Here is a 27,848-nt window from a genome sequence, read left to right on the forward strand (position 1 = left end):
CCGTTCACTGGACCGTCCTGCTGGGAACCACGCCTCCCCAAGATACACAAGCCTCCTGGGACTTGGACGGTCCCTTCTGTAGTTCCGGTCGGCCGCCCTATAGTCAGCGATTGCGGTTCCGAGTCCTACAACATCACAGAATATATTGACCACTTTATTAATCCGCTTTCACAACTTCACCCCGGTTATCTTCAGGACACTTATCACTTCATCAATAAAATTAAAAACCTCCAGGTACCCGGTCATACCTTTCTTTTCACCATTGACATTGAATCTCTGTACACAAATATTGAAACTCCACTTGGCCTCATTGCCATTCAAGACATTTTTAATAAATACCCCAACCCAGATAGACCTGATCAAGAAATAATCCAACTCCTCAACATCACCTTGACTCGGAACGACTTCACATTCAACAATAAACACTATCTCCAGTTGTGCGGGTGTGCTATGGGCTGGAAATACTCTCCGGCGTATGCAAACATCTATCTGGCCCATTGGGAGAGAACGGCTTTCCTCAAACTCCAGCACAAACCCCTCCTCTACTTCCGGTACCTGGATGACATCTTCGGCCTCTGGGACCACACTGAAGAGCACTTTCACATATTTTTGGACATTTTAAATTCTCATCACCCCAAAATAAAACTCAAACATAACCTTCAACACCTTTCGGTTGAGTTCCTGGACACCAGGGTTTTCTTCCAAGAATCCAGCGACCAGAACAAAACCCTGGCCACGAAAGTTCACTTTAAGGAAACAGACCGCCACGCCCTCCTCCATAAATCCAGTTATCACCCCAAACACACCTACAGAGGTCTCATCAAGTCTCAGCTGATCCGGTTCCACAGGATCTGTACCCTCCCGGGCCATGTGGAGGAGGCAACCAGCACCCTTTTTGGCGCATTGAGACTCAGGGGTTACTCGAAGCGCTTCCTGAGAACGATTAAGGCGGAGGTTGCCGACACCTTCAGAGGCGGTACCGACACCCCACCACCGCCTGCCCAGTCCCTCGTCCCCTTGATTTTAACCTTTTCAGAGGCTACCCACAACTTACTCAAGACCATTAAGAGCAATTTTCAGGGGGCGAGGGAACACTGTGCCGCCCTGGAGGACAGCCGTGTGATCTCTGCCTTTCGTAGAAATAAAAATCTCAAAGACATCCTGGTCCACACTGACCTCAACAAGAAAGCGACCAGGAGGGAGGCGCTTCGAGGTTCGGAGATCGGTTTTATGCGTCTCCCCCACGTTTTTAACCCCCAGAGCAGACTCGGTTTTAACTTGGGGCAGGCCCTGCCACCCACAGCATCGAATGTGGTTTATGCTCTTAGATGCGGGGCCTGCCACAAACTATACGTGGGGGAGACAAAGAATGAGCTACACCTGAGAATTAAGCAGCATTTTTATATGATCAACAGTGGGAATGGCACGAGCGTTCTATATGCACATTTTAAACTCCATGGCTCACATGGTCTCCAAAGTGTGGGCCTGGAGAGCAGCGGGCAGTGGAGCAGGGCACAGCGGCAAGCAGCGGAGAGGAAATGGATCCACAGACTGGGTACTATAGACCCTCACGGGCTGAATGAAAAATATTAACTCCCAGTTACTTCTCTCACCCCCATTACATCTCCACCATGGTATTTATCTTATATTATATACATGTTTATTTATATTTTATATATTCATATATTTATACTTGTCTTTCACGTGTGGTTTTAATATATTATGCATGTTTTTATTCACCCGTTTAACTATTTTAATTGTGTATTATTGTTAAATTATTTATTTATATTTTTAATTATCTGATTATTTATTTATTTATTTTAAATCTTCCCATGTTGGAGATGCACCCTATGTCCTTCCCTCCCCCCACGGGCAGACGAGGCCCATTTTTTAGACTCCCAACCGTGTGGCTGAAGTTGGATAGGGTTATTTGGCATCATTTTACACATTTTTCCATTTTTGTATGTTTTTACATTTTAAAGCACTTAGCACTTAATTTATTTAAATTTTCCTTTTTTTTAAAAAAGCACTTATTACTTATTTATTGGTTTAAAAGCACTTATCTATTTATTTATCTTTTTAAAGTTTTAGATGTGTGTGTGTGTATATACATTTATTATGTTAAATTATCTTTTTATATTTATATAATTATTGTGCCTTTTAACCTCCCTTCCCCTTTTAGCATCTCCTCTCAGTCTGTCCCACTGGCGGTTGCTCTGCTGTCAGGCTGTTTTTAATAAAATTGTTTAATTGTTTTTTATTTCTTAGGGTTTTTTTTAAAGCCTTTTTAAAGGACAGCCCCCTTGTGCCAGTGCCCCTCGTGGCCCTCTTAGGAGGGCCCCGCTCTTAACTAAACCTAACCCTAACCCTCTGTGAGGAAACTGTCCATGAGCCCTGGACTTCAGCTGAATGTCAGCTTGCAGTGTGTCAACATCTCATCCTCCAGACGAGTTCAGGTGAAACAGCGTTGACAGTTTTGATGAGAGTAAATCAACCTCAACATCTTCCTGAAATGTGCAGCACATAAGTGAAGCAACTGGCTCGAGTAAAGCAAAGTCTGGAAAGCGTTTGTCAAACTCTGACAGACACTTGTCAGTCTGCTCTGTCACGCGCACTGTCACGTTACCACACGCCTTCCGTTGATCCTCCAGTTCTGATGCCAGGTTTTGGAAGTTTCCCAAATCATGGCGCTGCAGCTTTAGCTTCTTTAGTAGAAATAAATTGGAAGGCTAACTAATTAGCTCGCCGGAGTTTTGCAGTAGCTTGCGTGGTTCACCGCGCATACGTGGTGACCCGTGTGTTAGAAAATCAAGTGGCAAATGCCACGAGGACATCTCGTTTATTTTGAATGGCATGAGATCAACCCGCACTACCTCCGACGTATTGGGCACCCCTGACTTAATACAAAGTACATCAACTTTATATTTTCCATTGTCACACATCACTTAAATACTTCATAAGATGGGAAACGACTAAACGAGAAGTTTTATTGGAACAAATAAAACAAAATAACTAAATCCTGTCTTTGAGCACCGGTGCCAGTACTAGTCTCACTGTGATGCTGCTGATCACTAATCAATGCTGGAAACAAGAAAACAGGGACACAACCTCAGTTCTGTCAGTTTATTGGTCCACAGTGAACAACACACACACACACACACACACACACACACACACACACACACACACATCTGCCTCCTGATTGGACAAGAGTGAGGTTCTTCTTCAGAGAGAAATCTTGGTGTTTCTGAAGCTCGAGTTGTCCCTGAAACACAGAGAGCGAGTACGTTAAAGTCCGGATCAGGTTTTCACTTGTGGACCTGGTTCCTCAGTTCCAGATCCACCTCAAATTAGGAACGCCGTTGCCGTGGTGATGTATTGGTTGGCATGAAAAAGGAAGTGGTTTTTTGAGAAGCTTGAAAACACAAAGAGTGATAAACGTGTTGTCTGAAGTAATAAAAGGTTCAAATATGAACACGGTACGTTTAGGAGATTTAGGAGGCACATGTCTCACATGACCCACGCTGGAAATACAGCAGGAACTCGGCTATTTCAGAGCTCTGTACGAACTTCTGGAGATTCAAACCATCAACTTTAACTCTGGTCAGTAGAACCCTAAAGCTTTGCAGTTTGAGCTTTAATAGAATCCGAGGGCCGATGCTACTGTTGTTTGTAGAGTTCAGTTCAGCCTTTAACACCCGACAGCCTCACGTTCTCCTGACTACACTGCAGCTGATGAATGTCAACCCCTTCACTATTAAGTGGTACCACTCATTCCTCACCAACCGTACCCAGCAGGTCAGGGTGAACAGGACCTTGTCTGAACCCTTGACCATCAACACCGGCGCCCCCCAGGGGTGCGTCAGTTCACCAGTCCTGTTCACCCTGTACACTAATGAATGTACATGCAGCACTGCTAACTACTACATGGTCAAGTGTTCTGATGACACAGCCATCCTGGGTCTCATGTCTGACACATGCATACAGCTGTGTACAGACATGAGATTCAGAACTTTGTCCAGTGGTGCGACAAACACTTCCTCATCCTCAACGTCAGGAAAACAGAGGAGATGGTATTCGACCCCAAACACATTGAAGACTCACCAGTGGTTATTGATGCCCAGAACATTGCACAGGTTGACTCCTACAGATACCTGGGCATACACATCCACAATAAACTGACATGGAGCGTTCAGGTAGAAAATGTCTGCACTAGGGTCCAACAGCAGCTACACTTCCTCCGCAGGCTGAGGGTCTTTGGTGTCAACCAGAAAGTGTTGCTCCTCTTCTACCACGCCATCGTTGAGAGCGTCCTGCGGTTTGGAACCTCAGTGTGCAGCTGAAAGCCCAGATCACCGGCCAACACAAAGCCATGAAGATCATGGGAGTCAGACAGCATCCCACACTCCAGGCCGTCTTTGATGAAACCATCATCAGACAGGCCCAGAAGATCATTTCAGACCCACTCATATCCTCCACCCTGAATACCAGCTCCTCCCCTCAGGCAGACGCTTCAGAGTCCCCAGTGCAGCTCAACCACTTTAAGAACTCTTTTGTCCCGTCGTCCATCAAAGCCCTGCCAAGCTAGCCAGAGCTTAACCCTGGAACACCCATTTGTATTTATTTTTAATATCTTAACTATACACTACTGGTGCGTTGTCCAATGGGCAGTGTGAATGTGTTTGTTGGCCGGTGGCAGTCTTTGTAAGTACTGTAGGTACTGTAGGTACTGTGTGTGCGGGTATGTGGACTGGCGACAGTCTGTGTATGTAATGTATGTGTGCCATATGTTATTTGTATTGTATTGTTTTTTAACAGCAGACACTATATGTATGTTTCCAAGACAAATTTCCTTCGGGACAATAAAGTCTATCTTATCTTATCTTAACAGCGTTTAAGGTTAAACCATGAAACATGAAGACCATCCTGCTTCCCTTGTCCAGCAGAGGGCAGTGCTGCCTTGCTCATGGGTGTAAAGATTTACCACCTCTTGCTTTTCACAAAGACACATGTTACTTCAGCTTCTTATGAACTTTGTGAACTTCACATTTAAACTGTAGTATTACATCTGAACTCCAAAATACATCTAACTCCATGATGGTGTACTACAGCAGTAGTCATAGTAGTAGTAGTACATGAGACTGACTTTATGGGTCTTGTACTCCATGATGGTGTACTACAGTAGTACTACAGTAATAAATTGAATAAAGCTAAGTTTAATGTGGTTAAAGCTTTCTTTGCCCAATTTATTTGGACAGGCTGACGAGGAATGTATTCTAAGTTTGATAAGTTTGCATGTTTACTATTGTTTCTTCGCAGCCTCACCTTTCTTTTTCTATAAACTTGCAGGACAGGAATTGAAACGGCTAGCTGCATACAGGGCCCCGACTTTTCCTGGAGAGAGTCATTGGTATCATTAGCCTTGTAGCCTGGACCCAGAAGATATCAATTATTTAGGGGAGACAGAGGATGGTTGTAGTACCGTCGAGGAGTGGGGAGAGGAGTGTTTGGTTCCAGCAATGACCAGCTCTTTCATGTGGTCAGTGAACTCCAGGTGGGGGGAGGATGGGGAGTGTGAGAGAGGCTTGCGATCCAAAGTATTGTTGAGGAAAATCTGCATTATAACTGAACTGCCCTTCAATTGAACTAAAAACAAGTTACGTAACGTGTTATTGTGATTCGAAGCACAGTTTTCGGGAAATGATTCTCTCGGACAGATAAAGTGTGATTAATCTCAAAAGCACCAAAACAACCCCTTACATGGAGTTGTTTTCTGTGAACGAAATAGAATCCTGCCCAGATTAGAAGTCCAGATGTGTCCTGTTTTGATTGTACAGACAGGTTTGATTGATGAGCCACACAGCTAAAAGAAGGCGTGTATTTAGACTATAAAAGTGTTCCTCGGACAGTTAGATTTTGAATCTGTTTCCATATGCCAAGTTCGTATGTTGTTAACGAATGTGCATTAAACAAATTCCCGCTGGATTGCAAACTCCGATTCGTCCTGTCTACTCCTCATTTACGCTTCTACAGTATGTACCCGAAGTAGGTGCTGGGGAGGGAGGTAAAGACTCCTCGTCTAGGAAGGGTGGAGAAAGTGGGAGTTGCAGTCCAAAGTATGGACCTGAAGTAGGTGCTGGGGAGGGAGGTAAAGACTCCGCGTGCGGGGACATCCTTCCCGTAAGGTCTCCATGGCGATGCTGTGTGGTTATCCCTTGTTTAGGCTCCTCTTGTATCTTGGCATCTTGTATCCTTGGCAGTAGGGACAGACGAGTGACGCAGGGAGAAAAATAGGTTAGAGGTAAACAGTTTTACCCCTGACTTGTTTAGGCAAACTCCATGCGCTGTAAAAAGATGTCTGCGCTCCCAGAAAAGGTAGAAATTGTTGATAAAATGTACTGAATGGTCAGTACATGCAGTTGACAGCCAGTCGTTCAGTGCAAACAGCCTGCTGAATCCTTCACCTCCTCCTCTGACTGGTGGAAGAGGGCCACTGATGAACACCTCAGCCTTGACAGAGCTGACTGTGTTTAACAGATCAATAAAGTCTCGCTTCAGAACTTCAGACTGTTGTTTCACAATATCACAGCTTCCTGTATGCACGATGATGTTTTTCGCTGTGGGATAGTCAGCTACGATGTCCAGAATTTTGTCTCTCATGTCAGAGACCATATCTTTCGGAAAGCAGAGTATTTTGGTGTTCTTGCTGCACAGTTTTCTGACATCTTTTACAGCATAGTCACCAACAATCAGAGTCTCAGGCCCAGTCACTAGCTTTGCCTGCGGCCCTTTCTCACATTTACTCTCAGTTCTTACCCTGCTTTGAGGAGATAGCTGCTTATCCAGGTCATCAGATGGAGATTTAGGATCCTGCGACAATGGAGCAAATCTGTTTTGAAGTTGTAGGCTTGGTTGTTGTGGAGGTGTTTTGCAGGTTTTACTTTTCTTAGCTGTCCTTGGCTTTGTCCATCTGGGTGCAGGGGTTGAGGAGGAGTTCTGCCCGTGTGCTAGTGCAGGCCAGCCATCACAAATCTCAGGGCGCTGGGCTCTGCCTGTTAGTCGTCCTACCACATATTTTCTCTTCGGCTTTGCACCGAGAGAGTTCCAGGGAGGACTACCATTTGAAGATTCATTATCTGCTCTCTCCTCCTGTTTCTTGGTAGGCCTGGTTGTGCTAGTTAGCTGTGTCTTAGCTTGCGTTTGTCCAGTGTTTTGAGTCCATGGTAGAGTGGTATCATTCTCACACAGTCCATTTACCGCCACGTTTACTTCTAGTCGGTGGATTTTTGTTTCCAAGACTGCAATCTTCTGTAGGAGTTTGTAGTAGTCATCCGTGGAGAAGGGAGGCATCTTGCTGCTACTTAGCTTTAACTTAGCTGCTAGTTAGCATTAGCTAACGATCCAAATAGCTCGACGACTTTCCGACGGATTTGTCTTCACTCAAACGTTGAAGAGTGATATATGTGATATATCTGGCAAATTGAAGCAAGAAAATGCAAGCAGAGGTGCAGAGGCAAGAGCAAGCAGCAAAGTGACTGCACTCTCTCATCAAGGTCGTCTATAATGGAAAGATTTTAGTCATAGTAGTAGTACCTGAGACTGTCGTTGTGGGTCTTGTACTCCATGATGGTGTACTACAGTAGGAGTCATAGTAGTAGTACCTGAGACTGACGTTGTGGGTCTTGTACTCCATGATGGTGTACTACAGTAGTAGTCATAGTAGTAGTACCTGAGACTGTCGTTGTGGGTCTTGTACTCCATGATGGTGTACTACAGTAGTAGTCATAGTAGTAGTACCTGAGACTGTCGTTGTGGGTCTTGTACTCCATGATGGTGTACTACAGTAGTAGTCATAGTAGTAGTACCTGAGACTGTCGTTGTGGGTCTTGTACTCCATGATGGTGTACTACAGTAGGAGTCATAGTAGTAGTACCTGAGACTGACGTTGTGGGTCTTGTACTCCATGATGGTGTACTACAGTAGTAGTCATAGTAGTAGTACCACCTGAGACTGTCGTTGTGGGTCTTGTACTCCATGATGGTGTACTACAGTAGTAGTCATAGTAGTAGTACCTGAGACTGTCGTTGTGGGTCTTGTACTCCATGATGGTGTACTACAGTAGTAGTCATAGTAGTAGTACCTGAGACTGTCGTTGTGGGTCTTGTACTCCATGATGGTGTACTACAGTAGTAGTCATAGTAGTAGTACCTGAGACTGTCGTTGTGGGTCTTGTACTCCATGATGGTGTACTACAGTAGTAGTCATAGTAGTAGTACCTGAGACTGTCGTTGTGGGTATTGTACTCCATGATGGTGTACTACAGTAGTAAGGCAAGGCAAGTTTATTTGTATAGCACATTTCAACACCAAGGTAATTCAAAGTGCTTCACATAAAACCATTAAAAGCATCAAAACACAAGGCAAAAGAAAAGGAGATTTCAAAAACAATTAAAAAACAGTGTAAGAAATAAAATGCAGTAGTAAAATGCAGAAATGCAGGAAATTGATTAATATATTAATTGAATGTGGTTCAATTAAAGGCAGCAGCAAACAGAAAGGTCTTCAATCTTGATTTAAATGAGCTGAGGGTCTCAGCAGACCTGCAGCTTTCAGGGACTTTGTTCCAGATATGTGGACCAGAAACACTGAACGCTGCTTCTCCATGTTTAGTTCTGACTCTGGGAACAGAAAGTAGACCGGTCCCAGACGACCTGAGGGGTCGGGATGGTTCATAAGGTAGCAGCAGATCACAGATGTATTTTGGCCCTAAACCATTCAGTGCTTTGTAAACCAACAGCAGGATTTTAAATTCTTTGTTGGACAGGAAGCCAGTGCAAAGACCTCAGAACTGGAGTGATGTGATCCACCCTCCTGGTCTTAGTGAGGACTCGAGCTGCAGCGTTCTGAATCAGCTGCAGCTTTCTGACGGACTTTTTACAGAGACCTGTAAACACACCGTTACAGTAGTCCAGTCTGCTGAAGATAAATGCGTGGACAAGTTTTTCCAAATCCTGTTGAGACATAAGTCCTCTAATCCTTGATATATTCTTCAGGTGATAGTAGGCTGATTTTGTAATTGTCTTGATATGGCTGTTCAGGTTGAGGTCTGAATCCATAACTACACCTAGATTTCTGGCTTGGTTTGTGGGTTTTAACATCAGTGACTGAAGCTGAGCGGTGATTTTCAATTGTTCGTCCTTGGTACCAAAAACAATTACTTCTGTTTTATCTTTGTTTAATTGAAGAAAATTCTGGCACATCCAGTTGTTGATTTGTTCAATGCAGTTACCCAGCACTTGTATGGGATTATAGTCCCCTGGTGACATAGTTATGTAGATTTGTGTGTCGTCTGCATAATTATAACACACTTTGTTGTTTTCCATAATCTGAGCTAGTGGAAGCATGTAGATGTTGAACAGAAGAGGCCCCAGTATTGAACCTTGGGGAAGCAGTCTTCCTAGTAGTACCTGAGACTGTCGTTGTGGGTCTTGTACTCCATGATGGTGTTGGCTGGAAGGTTCAGAACTCGTCTGAGAGTGTCTCTGATTCTGGATGTTGTTGTTTGGTCGTTGGATGTTCTGTTCCAGATCGACAAGATGTCCTCCTGATAGAGAGAGACAGACAGGAAGAGAAGGCAGACAGACAGACAGGAAGAGAAGGCAGACAGACATGAAGAGAAGGCAGACAGACATGAAGAGAAGGCAGACAGACATGAAGAGAAGGCAGACAGACAGACAGGAAGAGAAGGCAGACAGACAGACAGGAAGAGAAGGCAGACAGACAGACATGAAGAGAAGGCAGACAGACATGAAGAGAAGGCAGACAGACATGAAGAGAAGGCAGACAGACAGACAGGAAGAGAAGGCAGACAGACAGACATGAAGAGAAGGCAGACAGACAGACAGGAAGAGAAGACAGACAGACAGACAGAAAGAGAACACAGACAGACAGACATGAAGAGAAGGCAGACAGACAGACAGAAAGAGAAGACAGACAGACAGACAGGAAGAGAAGTCAGACAGACAGACAGGAAGAGAAGGCAGACAGACAGGAAGAGAAGGCAGACAGACAGGAAGAGAAGGCAGACAGACAGGAAGAGAAGGCAGACAGACAGAAAGAGAAGGCAGACAGACAGAAAGAGAAGACAGACAGACAGACAGGAAGAGAAGGCAGACAGACAGACAGGAAGAGAAGGCAGGCAGACAGACAGGAAGAGAAGGCAGACAGACATGAAGAGAAGGCAGACAGACATGAAGAGAAGGCAGACAGACAGACAGGAAGAGAAGGCAGACAGACATGAAGAGAAGGCAGACAGACAGACAGGAAGACAAGGCAGACAGACATGAAGAGAAGGCAGACAGACAGACATGAAGATAAGGCAGACAGACAGACAGGAAGAGAAGGCAGACAGACAGGAAGAGAAGGCAGACAGACAGGAAGAGAAGGCAGACAGACAGGAAGAGAAGGCAGACAGACAGAAAGAGAAGGCAGACAGACAGACAGAAAGAGAAGGCAGACAGACAGACAGAAAGAGAAGACAGACAGACAGACAGGAAGAGAAGGCAGACAGACAGACAGGAAGAGAAGGCAGACAGACAGACATGAAGAGAAGGCAGACAGACATGAAGAGAAGGCAGACAGACATGAAGAGAAGGCAGACAGACAGACAGGAAGAGAAGGCAGACAGACAGACAGGAAGAGAAGGCAGACAGACAGAGAAGGCAGACAGACAGACAGGAAGAGAAGGCAGACAGACAGACAGGAAGAGAAGGCAGACAGACAGACAGGAAGAGAAGGCAGACAGACAGCCATGAAGAGAAGGCAGACAGACATGAAGAGAAGGCAGACAGACAGACAGGAAGAGAAGGCAGACAGACAGACATGAAGAGAAGGCAGACATACAGACAGGAAGAGAAGACAGACAGACAGACAGAAAGAGAACACAGACAGACAGACATGAAGAGAAGGCAGACAGACAGACAGAAAGAGAAGACAGACAGACAGACAGGAAGAGAAGTCAGACAGACAGACAGGAAGAGAAGGCAGACAGACAGGAAGAGAAGGCAGACAGACAGGAAGAGAAGGCAGACAGACAGAAAGAGAAGGCAGACAGACAGAAAGAGAAGACAGACAGACAGACAGGAAGAGAAGGCAGACAGACAGACAGGAAGAGAAGGCAGACAGGAAGAGAAGGCAGACAGACATGACGAGAAGGCAGACAGACAGACAGGAAGAGAAGGCAGACAGACATGAAGAGAAGGCAGACAGACAGACAGGAAGAGAAGGCAGACAGACAGACAGGAAGAGAAGGCAGACAGACATGAAGAGAAGGCAGACAGACAGACATGAAGAGAAGGCAGACAGACAGACATGAAGATAAGGCAGACAGACAGACAGGAAGAGAAGGCAGACAGACAGGAAGAGAAGGCAGACAGACAGGAAGAGAAGGCAGACAGACAGGAAGAGAAGGCAGACAGACAGAAAGAGAAGGCAGACAGACAGACAGAAAGAGAAGGCAGACAGACAGACAGAAAGAGAAGACAGACAGACAGACAGGAAGAGAAGGCAGACAGACAGACAGGAAGAGAAGGCAGACAGACATGAAGAGAAGGCAGACAGACATGAAGAGAAGGCAGACAGACAGGAAGAGAAGGCAGACAGACAGACAGACAGGAAGGAAGAGAAGGCAGGCAGACAGACAGGAAGAGAAGGCAGACAGACATGAAGATAAGGCAGACAGACAGACAGGAAGAGAAGGCAGACAGACATGAAGAGAAGGCAGACAGACAGACATGAAGAGAAGGCAGACAGACAGACATGAAGAGAAGGCAGACAGACAGACAGGAAGAGAAGGCAGACAGACAGACAGGAAGAGAAGGCAGACAGACAGACATGAAGAGAAGGCAGACAGACAGACAGGAAGAGAAGGCAGACAGACAGACAGGAAGAGAAGGCAGACAGACAGACATGAAGAGAAGGCAGACAGACATGAAGAGAAGACAGACAGGAAGAAAGAAAAGACAGACAGACAGGAAGAGAAGGCAGACAGACAGACAGGAAGAGAAGGCAGACAGACAGACAGGAAGAGAAGGCAGACAGACAGGAATTGAAGGCAGACAGACAGAAAGAGAAGGCAGACAGACAGACAGAAAGAGAAGGCAGACAGACAGACATGAAGAGAAGACAGACAGACAGGAAGAGAAGGCAGACAGACAGAAAGAGAAGGCAGACAGACAGACAGAAAGAGAAGGCAGACAGACAGACATAAAGAGAAGGCAGACAGACAGGAAGAGAAGGCAGACAGACATGAAGAGAAGGCAGACAGACAGGAAGAGAAGGCAGACAGACATGAAGAGAAGGCAGACAGACAGACAGAAAGAGAAGGCAGACAGACAGACAGAAAGAGAAGGCAGACAGACAGAAAGAGAAGGCAGACAGACAGAAAGAGAATACAGACAGACAGGAAGAGAAGGCAGACAGACATGAAGAGAAGGCAGACAGACAGACAGAAAGAGAAGGCAGACAGACAGAAAGAGAAGGCAGACAGACAGAAAGAGAAGGCAGACAGACAGGAAGAGAAGGCAGACAGACATGAAGAGAAGACAGACAGGAAGAGAAGGCAGACAGACAGACAGGAAGAGAAGGCAGGCAGACAGGAAGAGAAGGCAGACAGACAGGAAGAGAAGACAGACAGACATGAAGAGAAGACAGACAGACAGGAAGAGAAGGCAGACAGACAGACAGGAAGAGAAGGCAGACAGACAGGAAGAGAAGGCAGACAGACAGGAAGAGAAGACAGACAGACATGAAGAGAAGACAGACAGACAGGAAGAGAAGGCAGACAGACAGACAAGAAGAGAAGGCAGACAGACAGGAAGAGAAGACAGACAGACAGACAGGAAGAGAAGGCAGACAGACATGAAGAGAAGACAGACAGACAGACATGAAGAGAAGACAGACAGACAGACAGGAAGAGAAGGCAGACAGACAGACAGACATGAAGAGAAGACAGACAGACATGAAGAGAAGACAGACAGACAGAAAGAGAAGGCAGACAGACATGAAGAGAAGACAGACAGACAGGAAGAGAAGGCAGACAGACAGACAGGAAGAGAAGGCAGACAGACAGGAAGAGAAGGCAGACAGACATGATGAGAAGACAGACAGACAGACAGACAGGAAGAGAAGGCAGACAGACAGACATGAAGAGAAGGCAGACAGGAAGAGAAGGCAGACAGACATGAAGAGAAGGCAGACAGACAGACAGGAAGAGAGACATGAAGAGAAGGCAGACAGACAGACAGGAAGAGAAGGCAGACAGACAGGAAGAGAAGGCAGACAGACAGACAGGAAGAGAAGGCAGACAGACAGGAAGACAGACAGACATGAAGAGAAGGCAGACAGACAGACAGGAAGAGAAGGCAGACAGACAGGAAGAGAAGGCAGACAGACAAGAAGAGAAGGCAGACAGACAGGAAGAGAAGACAGACAGACAGACAGGAAGAGAAGGCAGACAGACATGAAGAGAAGACAGACAGACAGACATGAAGAGAAGACAGACAGACAGACAGGAAGAGAAGGCAGACAGACAGACAGACATGAAGAGAAGACAGACAGACATGAAGAGAAGACAGACAGACAGACATGAAGAGAAGACAGACAGACAGACATGAAGAGAAGACAGACAGACAGACATGAAGAGAAGACAGACAGACAGACAGAAAGAGAAGGCAGACAGACAGGAAGAGAAGGCAGACAGACAGGAAGAAAGAGAAGTGGGTGGACAGGCAGGTTCTCAGATTTACTTTGTTACTCTTGAACCAGATCCAGATCTGACTTTAAGGATCAAACTTTCTTTACGGCTCCTGTATGTCACTGTTGACGGAAACATGCCGCAGAGTATCAGTGTACTTGTACTGCAATATGACTGCAGTAGCCGTAGTACTAGAGTTTAGTAGTACTAGAGTATAGTAGTACCTGGAAGTGTATCGAGACCGCTGCTCCACAGATCATGAGACGCTGCTCTACTAATACCGCAGTAGATATAGTGTTTGTAGTAACAGTCCTGTGGTTTTACGACAGTAACACTGCAGCAGTTGTTCAGTAGTAGTACTAGAGTATTAGTACCTGGAAGCGTATGGAGACCACTGCTCCACAGATCTCTTCTCCCACCATGAACTGCTCTCCCATCATGGCCAGTATGATGTTCTCCCAGAATCGACTGGCTAAACCTTTACGGAGACGAATGATCCACTTCCCCCCACTGCGGTTAGAATCATCCTGGGGGTGAGACAGGTGAGGGGGTGAGTCAGGTGAGAGAGAGACAGGTGAGAGAGACAGGTGAGAGAGAGAGACAGGTGAGACAGGTGAGAGAGAGACAGGTGAGAGAGACAGGTGAGAGAGAGACAGGTGAGACAGTATACAACAGTAGCAGTAAAATGTATGAACAGTATAACTTGAGTATAAGAACATACAATAACTGCAATAAACTAACAGCATAGATAAACAGCACAAATACAATATATTATCAGTAAAACCACAATAAATACAATAAAATACAATAAAAATATTGTGTATTACTACACAATACGAGGTTCAACTACTATAATTTAACAGTGCAACAACATACACTAAGAGTTGAACGACACCATATTAACAGTACAATATATATTAACGGTTTTAACAGTATTATGACAATATATAAAACATAACTACAATATACACAGTTTAACCACAATATACTTATTTGGTAATTAAGCACAAAGTAAGAAGTATTACTACAATATAACAGTAATACTGCAGCATTAGTACAGTATTTTAACAGCAATATTGCAGCATTAGTACAGTATTTTAACAGCAATACTGCAGCATTAGTACAGTATTTTAACAGCAATACTGCAGCATTAGTACAGTATTTTAACAGCAATACTGCAGCATTAGCACAGTATTTCAACAGCACTACTGCAGCATTAGTACAGTATTTTAACAGCAATACTGCAGCATTAGTACAGTAGTTTAACAACAATACTGCAGTATTAGAACAGTATTTTAACAGTAATACTGCAGCATTAGAACAGTATTTTAACAGTAATACTGCAGCATTAGAACAGTAGTTTAACAGTAATACTGCAGCATTAGAACAGTATTTTAACAGTAATACTGCAGCATCAGAACAGTATTTTAACAGTAATACTGCAGCATCAGAACAGTATTTTAACAGTAATACTGCAGCATCAGTACAGTATTTTAACAGTAATACTGCAGCATCAGTACAGTATTTTAACGGCAATACTGCAGCATCAGTACAGTATTTTAAAGGCAATACTGCAGCATCAGTACAGTATTTTAACAGCAATACTGCAGCATCAGAACAGTATTTTAACAGCAATACTGCAGCATCAGTACAGTATTTTAACAGTAATACTGCAGCATCAGTACAGTATTTTAACAGTAATACTGCAGCATCAGTACAGTATTTTAACAGCAATACTGCAGCATCAGTACAGTATTTTAACAGCAATACTGCAGCATCAGAACAGTATTTTAACAGCAATACTGCAGCATCAGTACAGTATTTTAACAGTAATACTGCAGCATCAGTACAGTATTTTAACGGCGACACTGCAGCATCAGTACAGTATTTTAACAGTAATACTGCAGCATTAGTACAGTATTTTAACAGTAATACTGCAGCATTAGAACAGTATTTTAACAGTAATACTGCAGCATTAGTACAGTATTTTAACAGTAATACTGCAGCATTAGTACAGTATTTTAACAGTAATACTGCAGCATTAGAACAGTATTTTAACAGTAATACTGCAGCATTAGTACAGTATTTTAACAGTAATACTGCAGCATTAGTGCAGTATTTTAACAGTAATACTGCAGCATTAGTACAGTATTTTAACGGTAATACTGCAGCATTAGTACAGTATTTTAACAGTAATATTGCAGCATTAGTACAGTATTTTAACAGTAATATTGCAGCATTAGTACAGTATTTTAACAGTAATATTGCAGCATTAGTACAGTATTTTAACAGTAATATTGCAGCATTAGTACAGTATTTTAACAGTAATATTGCAGCATTAGTACAGTATTTTAACAGTAATACTGCAGCATTAGAACAGTATTTTAACAGTAATACTGCAGCATTAGTACAGTATTTTAACAGTAATACTGCAGCATTAGTACAGTATTTTAACAGTAATACTGCAGCATTAGTACAGTATTTTAACAGTAATACTGCAGCATTAGTACAGTATTTTAACAGTAATACTGCAGCATTAGTACAGTATTTTAACAGCAATATTGCAGCATTAGTACAGTATTTTAACAGCAATACTGCAGCATTAGTACAGTATTTCAACAGCACTACTGCAGCATTAGTACAGTATTTTAACAGCAATACTGGAGCATTAGTACAGTAGTTTAACAACAATACTGCAGTATTAGAACAGTATTTTAACAGTAATACTGCAGCATTAGAACAGTATTTTAACAGTAATACTGCAGCATTAGAACAGTAGTTTAACAGTAATACTGCAGCATTAGAACAGTATTTTAACAGTAATACTGCAGCATTAGAACAGTATTTTAACAGTAATACTGCAGCATCAGTACAGTATTTTAACAGCAATACTGCAGCATCAGTACAGTATTTTAACAGCAATACTGCAGCATCAGAACAGTATTTTAACAGCAATACTGCAGCATCAGTACAGTATTTTAACAGCAATACTGCAGCATCAGTACAGTATTTTAACAGTAATACTGCAGCATCAGTACAGTATTTTAACAGCAATACTGCAGCATCAGTACAGTATTTTAACGGCGACACTGCAGCATCAGTACAGTATTTTAACAGCAATACTGCAGCATCAGAACAGTATTTTAACAGCAATACTGCAGCATCAGTACAGTATTTTAACAGTAATACTGCAGCATTAGTACAGTATTTTAACAGTAATACTGCAGCATTAGAACAGTATTTTAACAGTAATACTGCAGCATTAGTACAGTATTTTAACAGTAATACTGCAGCATTAGTGCAGTATTTTAACAGTAATACTGCAGCATTAGTACAGTATTTTAACGGTAATACTGCAGCATTAGTACAGTATTTTAACAGTAATATTGCAGCATTAGTACAGTATTTTAACAGTAATATTGCAGCATTAGTACAGTATTTTAACAGTAATATTGCAGCATTAGTACAGTATTTTAACAGTAATACTGCAGCATTAGAACAGTATTTTAACAGTAATACTGCAGCATTAGTACAGTATTTTAACAGTAATACTGCAGCATTAGTACAGTATTTTAAAAGTAATACTGCAGCATTAGTACAGTATTTTAACAGTAATACTGCAGCATTAGTACAGTATTTTAACAATAATACTGCAGCATTAGAACAGTATTTTAACAATAATACTGCAGCATTAGAACAGTATTTTAACAATAATACTGCAGCATTAGAACAGTATTTTAACAGTAATACTGCAGCATTAGTACAGTATTTTAACAGCAATACTGCAGCATTAGCACAGTATTTTAACAGCAATATTGCAGCATTAGTACTGTATTTTAACAGCAATATTGCAGCATTAGTACAGTATTTTAACAGCAATACTGCAGCATTAGTACAGTATTTTAACAGCACTACTGCAGCATTAGAACAGTATTTTAACAGTAATACTGCAGCATTAGTACAGTATTTTAACAGCAATATTGCAGCATTAGTACAGTATTTTAACAGCAATACTGCAGCATTAGTACAGTATTTTAACAGCAATACTGCAGCATTAGTACAGTAGTTTAACAACAATACTGCAGTATTAGAACAGTATTTTAACAGTAATACTGCAGCATTAGAACAGTATTTTAACAGTAATACTGCAGCATTAGAACAGTAGTTTAACAGTAATACTGCAGCATTAGAACAGTATTTTAACAGTAATACTGCAGCATTAGAACAGTATTTTAACAGTAATACTGCAGCATCAGTACAGTATTTTAACAGTAATACTGCAGCATCAGTACAGTATTTTAACAGCAATACTGCAGCATCAGTACAGTATTTTAACAGCAATACTGCAGCATCAGAACAGTATTTTAACAGCAATACTGCAGCATCAGTACAGTATTTTAACAGTAATACTGCAGCATCAGTACAGTATTTTAACGGCGACACTGCAGCATCAGTACAGTATTTTAACAGTAATACTGCAGCATTAGTACAGTATTTTAACAGTAATACTGCAACATTAGAACAGTATTTTAACAGTAATACTGCAGCATTAGTACAGTATTTTAACAGTAATACTGCAACATTAGAACAGTATTTTAACAGTAATACTGCAACATTAGAACAGTATTTTAACAGTAATACTGCAGCATTAGTACAGTATTTTAACAGTAATACTGCAGCATTAGTGCAGTATTTTAACAGTAATATTGCAGCATTAGTACAGTATTTTAACAGTAATACTGCAGCATTAGAACAGTATTTTAACAGTAATACTGCAGCATTAGTACAGTATTTTAACAGTAATACTGCAGCATTAGTGCAGTATTTTAACAGTAATACTGCAGCATTAGTACAGTATTTTAACAGTAATACTGCAGCATTAGAACAGTATTTTAACAGTAATACTGCAGCATTAGTACAGTATTTTAACAGTAATACTGCAGCATTAGTGCAGTATTTTAACAGTAATACTGCAGCATTAGTACAGTATTTTAACGGTAATACTGCAGCATTAGTACAGTATTTTAACGGTAATATTGCAGCATTAGTACAGTATTTTAACAGTAATATTGCAGCATTAGTACAGTATTTTAACAGTAATACTGCAGCATTAGTACAGTATTTTAACAGTAATACTGCAGCATTAGTACAGTATTTTAACAGTAATACTGCAGCATTAGTACAGTATTTTAACAGTAATACTGCAGCATTAGTACAGTAGTTTAACAATAATACTGCAGCATTAGAACAGTATTTTAACAGTAATACTGCAGCATTAGAACAGTATTTTAACAGTAATACTGCAGCATCAGAACAGTATTTTAACAGTAATACTGCAGCATCAGAACAGTATTTTAACAGTAATACTGCAGCATCAGAACAGTATTTTAACAGTAATACTGCAGCATCAGTACAGTATTTTAACAGTAATACTGCAGCATCAGAACAGTATTTTAACAGTAATACTGCAGCATCAGTACAGTATTTTAACAGTAATACTGCAGCATCAGTACAGTATTTTAACAGCAATACTGCAGCATCAGTACAGTATTTTAACGGCAATACTGCAGCATCAGTACAGTATTTTAACAGCAATACTGCAGCATCAGTACAGTATTTTAACGGCAATACTGCAGCATCAGTACAGTATTTTAACAGTAATACTGCAGCATCAGTACAGTATTTTAACAGTAATACTGCAGCATCAGTACAGTATTTTAACAGCAATACTGCAGCATCAGTACAGTATTTTAACGGCAATACTGCAGCATCAGTACAGTATTTTAACAGCAATACTGCAGCATCAGTACAGTATTTTAACAGCAATACTGCAGCATCAGTACAGTATTTTAACAGCAATACTGCAGCATCAGTACAGTATTTTAACAGCAATACTGCAGCATCAGTACAGTATTTTAACAGCAATACTGCAGCATCAGTACAGTATTTTAACGGCAATACTGCAGCATTAGTACAGTAGTTTAACAGTAATACTGCAGCATGAGTACAGTATTTTAACAGTAATACTGCAGCATTAGCACAGTATTTTAACAGTAATACTGCAGCATGAGTACAGTATTTTAACAATAATACTGCAGCATTAGTACAGTAGTTTAACAGTAATACTGCAGCATGAGTACAGTATTTTAACAGTAATACTGCAGCATGAGTGCAGTATTTTAACAGTAATACTGCAGCATGAGTACAGTAGTTTAACAGTAATACTGCAGCATTAGCACAGTGTTTTAACAGTAATACTGCAGCATTAGTATAGTATTTTAACAGTAATACTGCAGCATTAGCACAGTATTTTAACAGTAATACTCCAGCATTAGTACAGTATTTTAACAGTAATACTGCAGCATTAGCACAGTATTTTAACAGTAATACTGCAGCATTAGTACAGTAGTTTAACAGTAATACTGCAGCATTAGTACAGTATTTTAACAGTAATACTGCAGCTTGAGTACAGTATTTTAACAGTAATACTGCAGCATGAGTACAGTATTTTAACAGTAATACTGCAGCATTAGTACAGTATTTTAACAGTAATATTGCAGCATTAGCACAGTAGTTTAACAGTAATACTGCAGCATTAGTACAGTATTTTAACAGTAATACTGCAGCATGAGTACAGTATTTTAACAGTAATACTGAAGCATTGGTACAGTAGTTTAACAGTAATACTGCAGCATTAGTACAGTATTTTAACAGTAATACTGCAGCATGAGTACAGTATTTTAACAGTAATACTGCAGCATTAGTACAGTATTTTAACAGTAATATTGCAGCATGAGTACAGTATTTTAACAGTAATACTGCAGCATTAGTACAGTATTTTAACAGTAATACTGCAGCATTAGTACAGTATTTTAACAGTAATACTGCAGCATGAGTACAGTATTTTAACAGTAATACTGCAGCATTAGTACAGTATTTTAACAGTAATACTGCAGCATTAGTACAGTATTTTAACAGTAATATTGCAGCATGAGTACAGTAGTTTAACAGTAATACTGCAGCATTAGTACAGTATTTTAACAGTAATACTGCAGCATGAGTACAGTATTTTAACAGTAATACTGCAGCATTAGTACAGTAGTTTAACAGTAATACTGCAGCATTAGTACAGTATTTTAACAGTAATACTGCAGCATGAGTACAGTATTTGAACAGTAATACTGCAGCATTAGTACAGTATTTTAACAGTAATACTGCAGCATTAGTACAGTATTTTAACAGTAATACTGAAGCATTAGTACAGTAGTTTAACAGTAATACTGCAGCATTAGTACAGTAGTTTAACAGTAATACTGCAGCATTAGTACAGTATTTTAACAGTAATACTGCAGCATTAGTACAGTATTTTAACAGTAATACTGAAGCATTAGTACAGTAGTTTAACAGTAATACTGCAGCATTAGTACAGTAGTTTAACAGTAATACTGCAGCATTAGTACAGTAGTTTAACAGTAATACTGCAGCATTAGTACAGTAGTTTAACAGTAATACTGCAGCATTAGTACAGTATTTTAACAGTAATACTGAAGCATTAGTACAGTAGTTTAACAGTAATACTGCAGCATTAGTACAGTAGTTTAACAGTAATACTGCAGCATTAGTACAGTAGTTTAACAGTAATACTGCAGCATTAGTACAGTAGTTTAACAGTAATACTGCAGCATTAGTACAGTAGTTTAACAGTAATACTGCAGCATTAGTACAGTATTTTAACAGTAATACTGCAGCATTAGAACAGTATTTTAACAGTAATACTGCAGCATTAGTACAGTAGTTTAACAGTAATACTGCAGCATTAGTACAGTATTTTAACAGTAATACTGCAGCATTAGTACAGTATTTTAACAGTAATACTGAAGCATTAGTACAGTAGTTTAACAGTAATACTGCAGCATTAGTACAGTATTTTAACAGTAATACTGCAGCATTAGTACAGTAGTTTAACAGTAATACTGCAGCATTAGTACAGTATTTTAACAGTAATACTGAAGCATTAGTACAGTAGTTTAACAGTAATACTGCAGCATTAGTACAGTAGTTTAACAGTAATACTGCAGCATTAGTACAGTAGTTTAACAGTAATACTGCAGTATTTAATAGTGTAACTACAGAGTGTTGTTACCTCCCACATGGGTTTGATTCCCTCCTTGAACAGGTGGAAGTCACTGTGTCCACTCAGGTCACCTGGTCTCACCAGGTGACTGTAAAACCTCCAGAACTGCTCCACCTGAACACACACACACACACACACACACACACACACACACACACACACACACACACACACACACACACACACACACACACACACACACACACACACACACACACACACACACACACACACACACACACACACACACACACACACACACACACACAGCTGATGTATTGCTCGATGATGAGCTGGTTTATCCATCAGTAAACACATGTTCTGTCTTAAAAACGAATCAAACAGTTGATATTAAAAAGCTCTTAATCATCTGAACAATTCATTTCCTCATGAATTAACTGTTAGGGTTAGTCTACTTAACTTAATCTACTGTTTGATTAAACTCAGCCTTTTGTGTGCAAGTGTTCGTACCGATGCCACGCTGCCGATCTGTCTGATGTTTTGTTCGTAACTCTGAGAACTTGCAGGACGACTCGGAGTTCTTCTGCTGTACCAGAAGGTGTAGTTATACTGGAGGGGATGTTCACCTACAACTGGACACACCGTCTGCACAGAGAGACAGACAGGTTCATGTTCACCTGGACACACCGTCTGCACAGAGAGACAGACAGGTTCATGTTCACCTGGACACGCCGTCTGCACAGAGAGACAGACGGGTTCATGTTCACCTGGACACGCCGTCTGCACAGAGAGACAGACGGGTTCATGTTCACCTGGACACACCGTCTGCACAGAGAGACAGACGGGTTCATGTTCACCTGGACACGCCGTCTGCACAGAGAGACAGACAGGTTCATGTTCACCTGTAAACACATCTGCACAGAGACAGACAGGTTCATGTTCACCTGGACACACCATCTGCACAGAGAGACAGACAGGTTCATGTTCACCTGTAAACACGTCTGCACAGAGAGACAGACGGGTTCATGTTCACCTGGACACACCATCTGCACAGAGACAGACGGGTTCATGTTCACCTGTAAACACGTCTGCACAGAGAGACAGACGGGTTCATGTTCACCTGGACACACCGTCTGCACAGAGACAGACAGGTTCATGTTCACCTGTAAACACGTCTGCACAGAGAGACAGACGGGTTCATGTTCACCTGGACACACCGTCTGCACAGAGACAGACGGGTTCATGTTCACCTGGACACACCGTCTGCACAGAGACAGACGGGTTCATGTTCACCTGGACACACCGTCTGCACAGAGACAGACGGGTTCATGTTCACCTGGACACACCGTCTGCACAGAGACAGACGGGTTCATGTTCACCTGGACACACCGTCTGCAGAGAGACAGACAGGTTCATGTTCACCTGTAAACACGTCTGCACAGAGAGACAGATGGGTTCATGTTCACCTGGACACACCGTCTGCACAGAGACAGACGGGTTCATGTTCACCTGGACACACCGTCTGCACAGAGACAGACGGGTTCATGTTCACCTGGACACACCGTCTGCACAGAGACAGACAGGTTCATGTTCACCTGGACACACCGTCTGCAGAGAGACAGACAGGTTCATGTTCACCTGTAAACACGTCTGCACAGAGAGACAGACGGGTTCATGTTCACCTGGACACACCGTCTGCACAGAGACAGACGGGTTCATGTTCACCTGGACACACCGTCTGCACAGAGACAGACGGGTTCATGTTCACCTGGACACACCGTCTGCACAGAGACAGACGGGTTCATGTTCACCTGGACACACCGTCTGCACAGAGACAGACAGGTTCATGTTCACCTGTAAACACGTCTGCAGAGAGAGACAGACGGGTTCATGTTCACCTGTAAACACATCTGCACAGAGAGACAGACAGGATATTAGCTCGTCTCACCTTGCGTCGGTTGTTGTTGTTGATCCCGTCACTGTTGTCATGGTAACACTCTGTCTCTTCCTGGTCCTCCTCCTCTCTTGAACTGAAACACAAACAGTCTGCTAGCATCACATGCTAACATGCTAAAGTAAAATTTAGGGTCTCGTTGATGAAATGAGAATCATGAGCACTAATCACAGCTGGTGTGATGTTTAACAGGAAGTGGATCTTATAGATCTATAGATCCTAACAGGTAGAACACACCTGTTATATATATAAGGTTTAGATGACAGGCTCTCGCTGATGATCGATAACCTGATCAGATCTGATTTATTGACATTAAATAACAAACAGCTGTAAACAACAGTCACCGCACACGCCTGTCGTTCTAACGTTACGTCATTAAAACAGAGACTCGACCATCTGATGCTAACTGTTAGCTGTTAGCTCCGGTTCGTACCGGATATTTACAGGTTATTTACCAACTGAATGTGAGTCTTACCACTCCAGCTGGTTCATCCCTCCTCCTTCAGACTCTATTCTCTTTATTCCCTCTTTTATATACTTTATTATTTCACTTTATTGTCCTCTTTCTGTCTCCTCGTGCATCTGCGGTTCAAATGTTCACGGTTTTGGTCAGTGCGCATGTGCGGGATCAGTGGACGGGAGGAGAGAAGGGACATTTTAGAGAAAACAAACTCTTTATCAAACGAGACCAAAAAGAGATTAAACACTTCACATAAGTGCACGTGGATCAGATTAAACTTTATGACTCTGTGTGTGTGTGTGTTTGTGTGTGTGTGTGTGTGTGGGGGGGGGGGGGGGGGGTTGTGTGTGTGTGGAGCCAATTGAAGAGTTAAAAGCTCCCAATGAGTTGTTTCCCATCATGCATTTCTTCTGCAGCTCGTCTTTGTCACCACTGAATTATTAATCATTTTACTTTCACTTCATACTGAAGCCACCCTGACAAAGTGCACACAGTCACACACTGTTACACGCAGTCACACCCTGTTACATACTGTCACACAATGTTACACACTGTCACACACTGTTACATACTGTCACACACTGTTACACGCAGTCACACCCTGTTACATACTGTCACACACTGTTACATACTGTCACACAATGTTACATACTGTCACACAATGTTACACGCAGTCACACACTGTTACACGCAGTCACACCCTGTTACATACTGTCACACCCTGTTACATACTGTCACACACTGTTACATACTGTCACACAATGTTACACGCAGTCACACACTGTTACACGCAGTCACACCCTGTTACATACTGTCACACAATGTCACACTGTCACACAATGTTACACGCAGTCACACACTGTTACACGCAGTCACACCCTGTTACATACTGTCACACACTGTTACATACTGTCACACAATGTTACACGCAGTCACACACTGTTACATACTGTCACACAATGTCACACTGTCACACAATGTTACACACAGTCACACACAGTCACACAATGTTACACACAGTCACACACTGTTACACAGTCACACACTGTTACACGCAGTCACACAATGTTACATACTGTCACACAATGTTACACGCAGTCACACAATGTTACACGCAGTCACACAATGTTACATACTGTCACACAATGTTACACGCAGTCACACACTGTCACACAATGTTACACACAGTCACACACTGTCACACAATGTTACACACTGTCACACACTGTCACACACTGTCACACAATGTCACACACAGTCACACCCTGTTACACACTATCACACACTGTTACACACTGTTACACACAGTTACACAATGTTACACACAGTCACACACTGTTACACAATGTTACACAGTCACACAATGTTACACACTGTTACACACAGTCACACAATGTTACACACAGTCACACACTGTTACACAATGTTACACAGTCACACAATGTTACACACTGTTACACACAGTCACACAATGTTACACACAGTCACACACTGTTACACAATGTTACACAGTCACACAATGTTACACACAGTCACACACTGTTACACAATGTTACACAGTCACACAATGTTACACACTGTCACACACAGTATTCATTCAACTAGGACTTGCTACGTCATCATTCTGCTGTACACGTCACAGGTGAGTCTTGACTGAAGGTCACCAACGACACAGAACACCAGTTAAGCTTTTATTTTGAAATGAAATGATAATTCATGAAAGTCAGAGATCAATGCATCTTGTGTCACACCTGGATCCTGCAGTGTGATGTCACACAACAGGCACCACCCCCGAGGTGCCTCGTTGTAAAGTTCAGTTTAAAAACAGTTCTTTAACACCATATATGGTCGTGGGGACTGTACGAGCCCTCTGATTGGCAGAACCTGTTGTCTGTGGGCGGCGGCTCTGAATCCTCGATACATCGTGAGAGACGGTGGAGGTTTGAATCAATAATGTTCACAAGAAACTGTTTACCACATCAGTTTAAATATCAATCGATAATATTGATCACATGGAAAACACACATATTGTTGCTCACATATTCAGTCACTTTGGTAACCAGCCCTTTTGATGATGTCATGAATCAGGTCATAGTTACTGATGCGTGGGCGGGGCTTAGACTAACATCTGACCTGAGCAGAAACAAACACAAATGTTCATATTAAATCGTAACTCTTTTACCCGTCTGGCCTCGCCCCCTGGTGGAGCGTCCACTGATGCTATGCTATACTAACTAAACCTCCCACCATTCATTTATCCTGTGCAACAGTTAAGCTAATAATGGATTAGAGTGCTAACAGGCTGACAACTAGCCTAGCATGGTTCACTCGATAGAGTGCACTCAAGGCTAAAGACCTAATTCAGCTAACGGCTAACGAGCAGCTGATTGGTTCAGATTGTCATGGAAACACTTTGAGCCCTGATTAAACTTGATATGTTGAGGAAGTGGAAATCAATTGAAACTGAATTCATACCAATTCAGAGCAAATATCACACGAGAACACTTTCAAATTTAAAAATAATTTAAACCTTCGGAGTTCACATCAGACTTGAGTCTGTTATTAACCGTTGACTTTACATTTATAATCACTCTATCAGTGCAAAGGACTTTATATGATTAAGTCTTCGGGCCACTGGAAAGGAAAACAACAAAAGTCTAAATAAAGCTGAGATTCTACTGGGAATAGTAATTAAAGTAGGAAAGAGTTCTGAAAGGACAAAGTAAATAGTAGGAAAGAGTAAAGTTGAAATGTTATGAGAAAAAAGTCCTAATACTTCATCATAAGAGAGAAAACAAATGATATATTGTAATATTACTGTAGAAAAAGCCATGTTATCACAATGGTTTGAATCACAGACATTTTCTGATCATCTGAACTTTTTCATCATAAATCTGAAGAAGTTTTAAAGTCGTCGTGTTTACAGAAACATGATTGTTTACTTTAGTCTGATCTCACTATCATGACTGTGCCCACAGCTGGTCACAACTCCTGATTGTCATAATCAAAGTATTGATCAGTTATTGGAGGTTTTATTGCTCTCACAGTGACCACAGTGTTCACTTTGCTGGTTCAGTTTATGAAGTTACAGCTGCTACTCAATAAGGTTTGATTCAAATGCTGCGCTAATAAAGTTTTCTCTTTTGAAAAGCTCAGTCTGTACTTAGAGCAACTAGCAGAGCTAACAGGCTAACTCTAGACTCGACTGGAAGACAGTTATGACATCATCATTGTCTTTTCCCAGCATGCCTTTGATTCTGCCCTGTGACCCTGAGTTTCATGTTGTTATGACAACCAGCCCACCTACATGATGTCATGTGGTGGGCATGTGTCTGATGGTGTGTTTGTGTATATATGTATGTGTTATATATAAATGTATATATATATATATATATATGTTAGTGTTCGTTGGGCATGTGTCTGATGGTGTGGAAGATCCAGTCCATCTTGGTGCTCCATCCTCCGTGATGAGCGTCGTTCATCTGTTTGGTGAAATACTCCAACGCTTCTTGCTGGCTCTTCTCTGAGAGACAGACAGGCAGACAGACAGACAGACAGACAGACACAATGAGAAGGTGAGACAGTCT

At 41.8% G+C, this 27,848-nt stretch overlaps 2 protein-coding genes across 2 annotated transcripts in view; both read right to left on the reverse strand.

Annotated features, from left to right (window-relative positions):
- Nucleotides 1-3,121: 3,121 nt before the first annotated feature.
- eif4e2rs1 (eukaryotic translation initiation factor 4E family member 2 related sequence 1) lies at nucleotides 3,122-24,414 on the reverse strand. Its single transcript, XM_079296036.1, has 7 exons — nucleotides 24,277-24,414; nucleotides 23,796-23,877; nucleotides 22,358-22,492; nucleotides 21,896-22,000; nucleotides 14,127-14,279; nucleotides 9,467-9,603; nucleotides 3,122-3,265 (listed from the first exon to the last, which is right to left on the reverse strand). Exons 1-7 carry the CDS (start codon nucleotides 24,291-24,293, stop codon nucleotides 3,226-3,228), a joined length of 669 nt encoding a protein of 222 aa, XP_079152162.1. The 5' UTR covers nucleotides 24,294-24,414; the 3' UTR covers nucleotides 3,122-3,225.
- A 1,525-nt stretch (nucleotides 24,415-25,939) lies between these two features.
- LOC306796631 (phosphatidylinositol 4,5-bisphosphate 3-kinase catalytic subunit alpha isoform) overlaps nucleotides 25,940-27,848 on the reverse strand; it is a gene marked incomplete at its 5' end in the record, with an annotated part of 30,116 nt that continues 28,207 nt past the window's right edge. Inside the window, 1 exon segment of the mRNA XM_079295672.1 lies at nucleotides 25,940-27,784. Coding sequence (XP_079151798.1) covers nucleotides 27,660-27,784 — 125 coding nt within the window. The 3' untranslated portion in view covers nucleotides 25,940-27,659.

This window comes from Melanostigma gelatinosum (assembly GCF_949748355.1).
Source record: "Melanostigma gelatinosum genome assembly, chromosome: 23".
Classification (NCBI taxonomy): domain Eukaryota; kingdom Metazoa; phylum Chordata; class Actinopteri; order Perciformes; family Zoarcidae; genus Melanostigma; species Melanostigma gelatinosum.

Bases quoted from the DNA above. Each gene is read 5' to 3' on its own strand.
- eif4e2rs1 (XM_079296036.1), bottom strand. The intron at 22,493-23,795 runs GTGAGACGAGCT...CTCTCTGTGCAG, and splicing joins ACAACAACAACCGACGCAAG to ACGGTGTGTCCAGTTGTAGG. The intron at 14,280-21,895 runs GTAACAACACTC...TCTCACCCCCAG, and splicing joins GAATCAAACCCATGTGGGAG to GATGATTCTAACCGCAGTGG.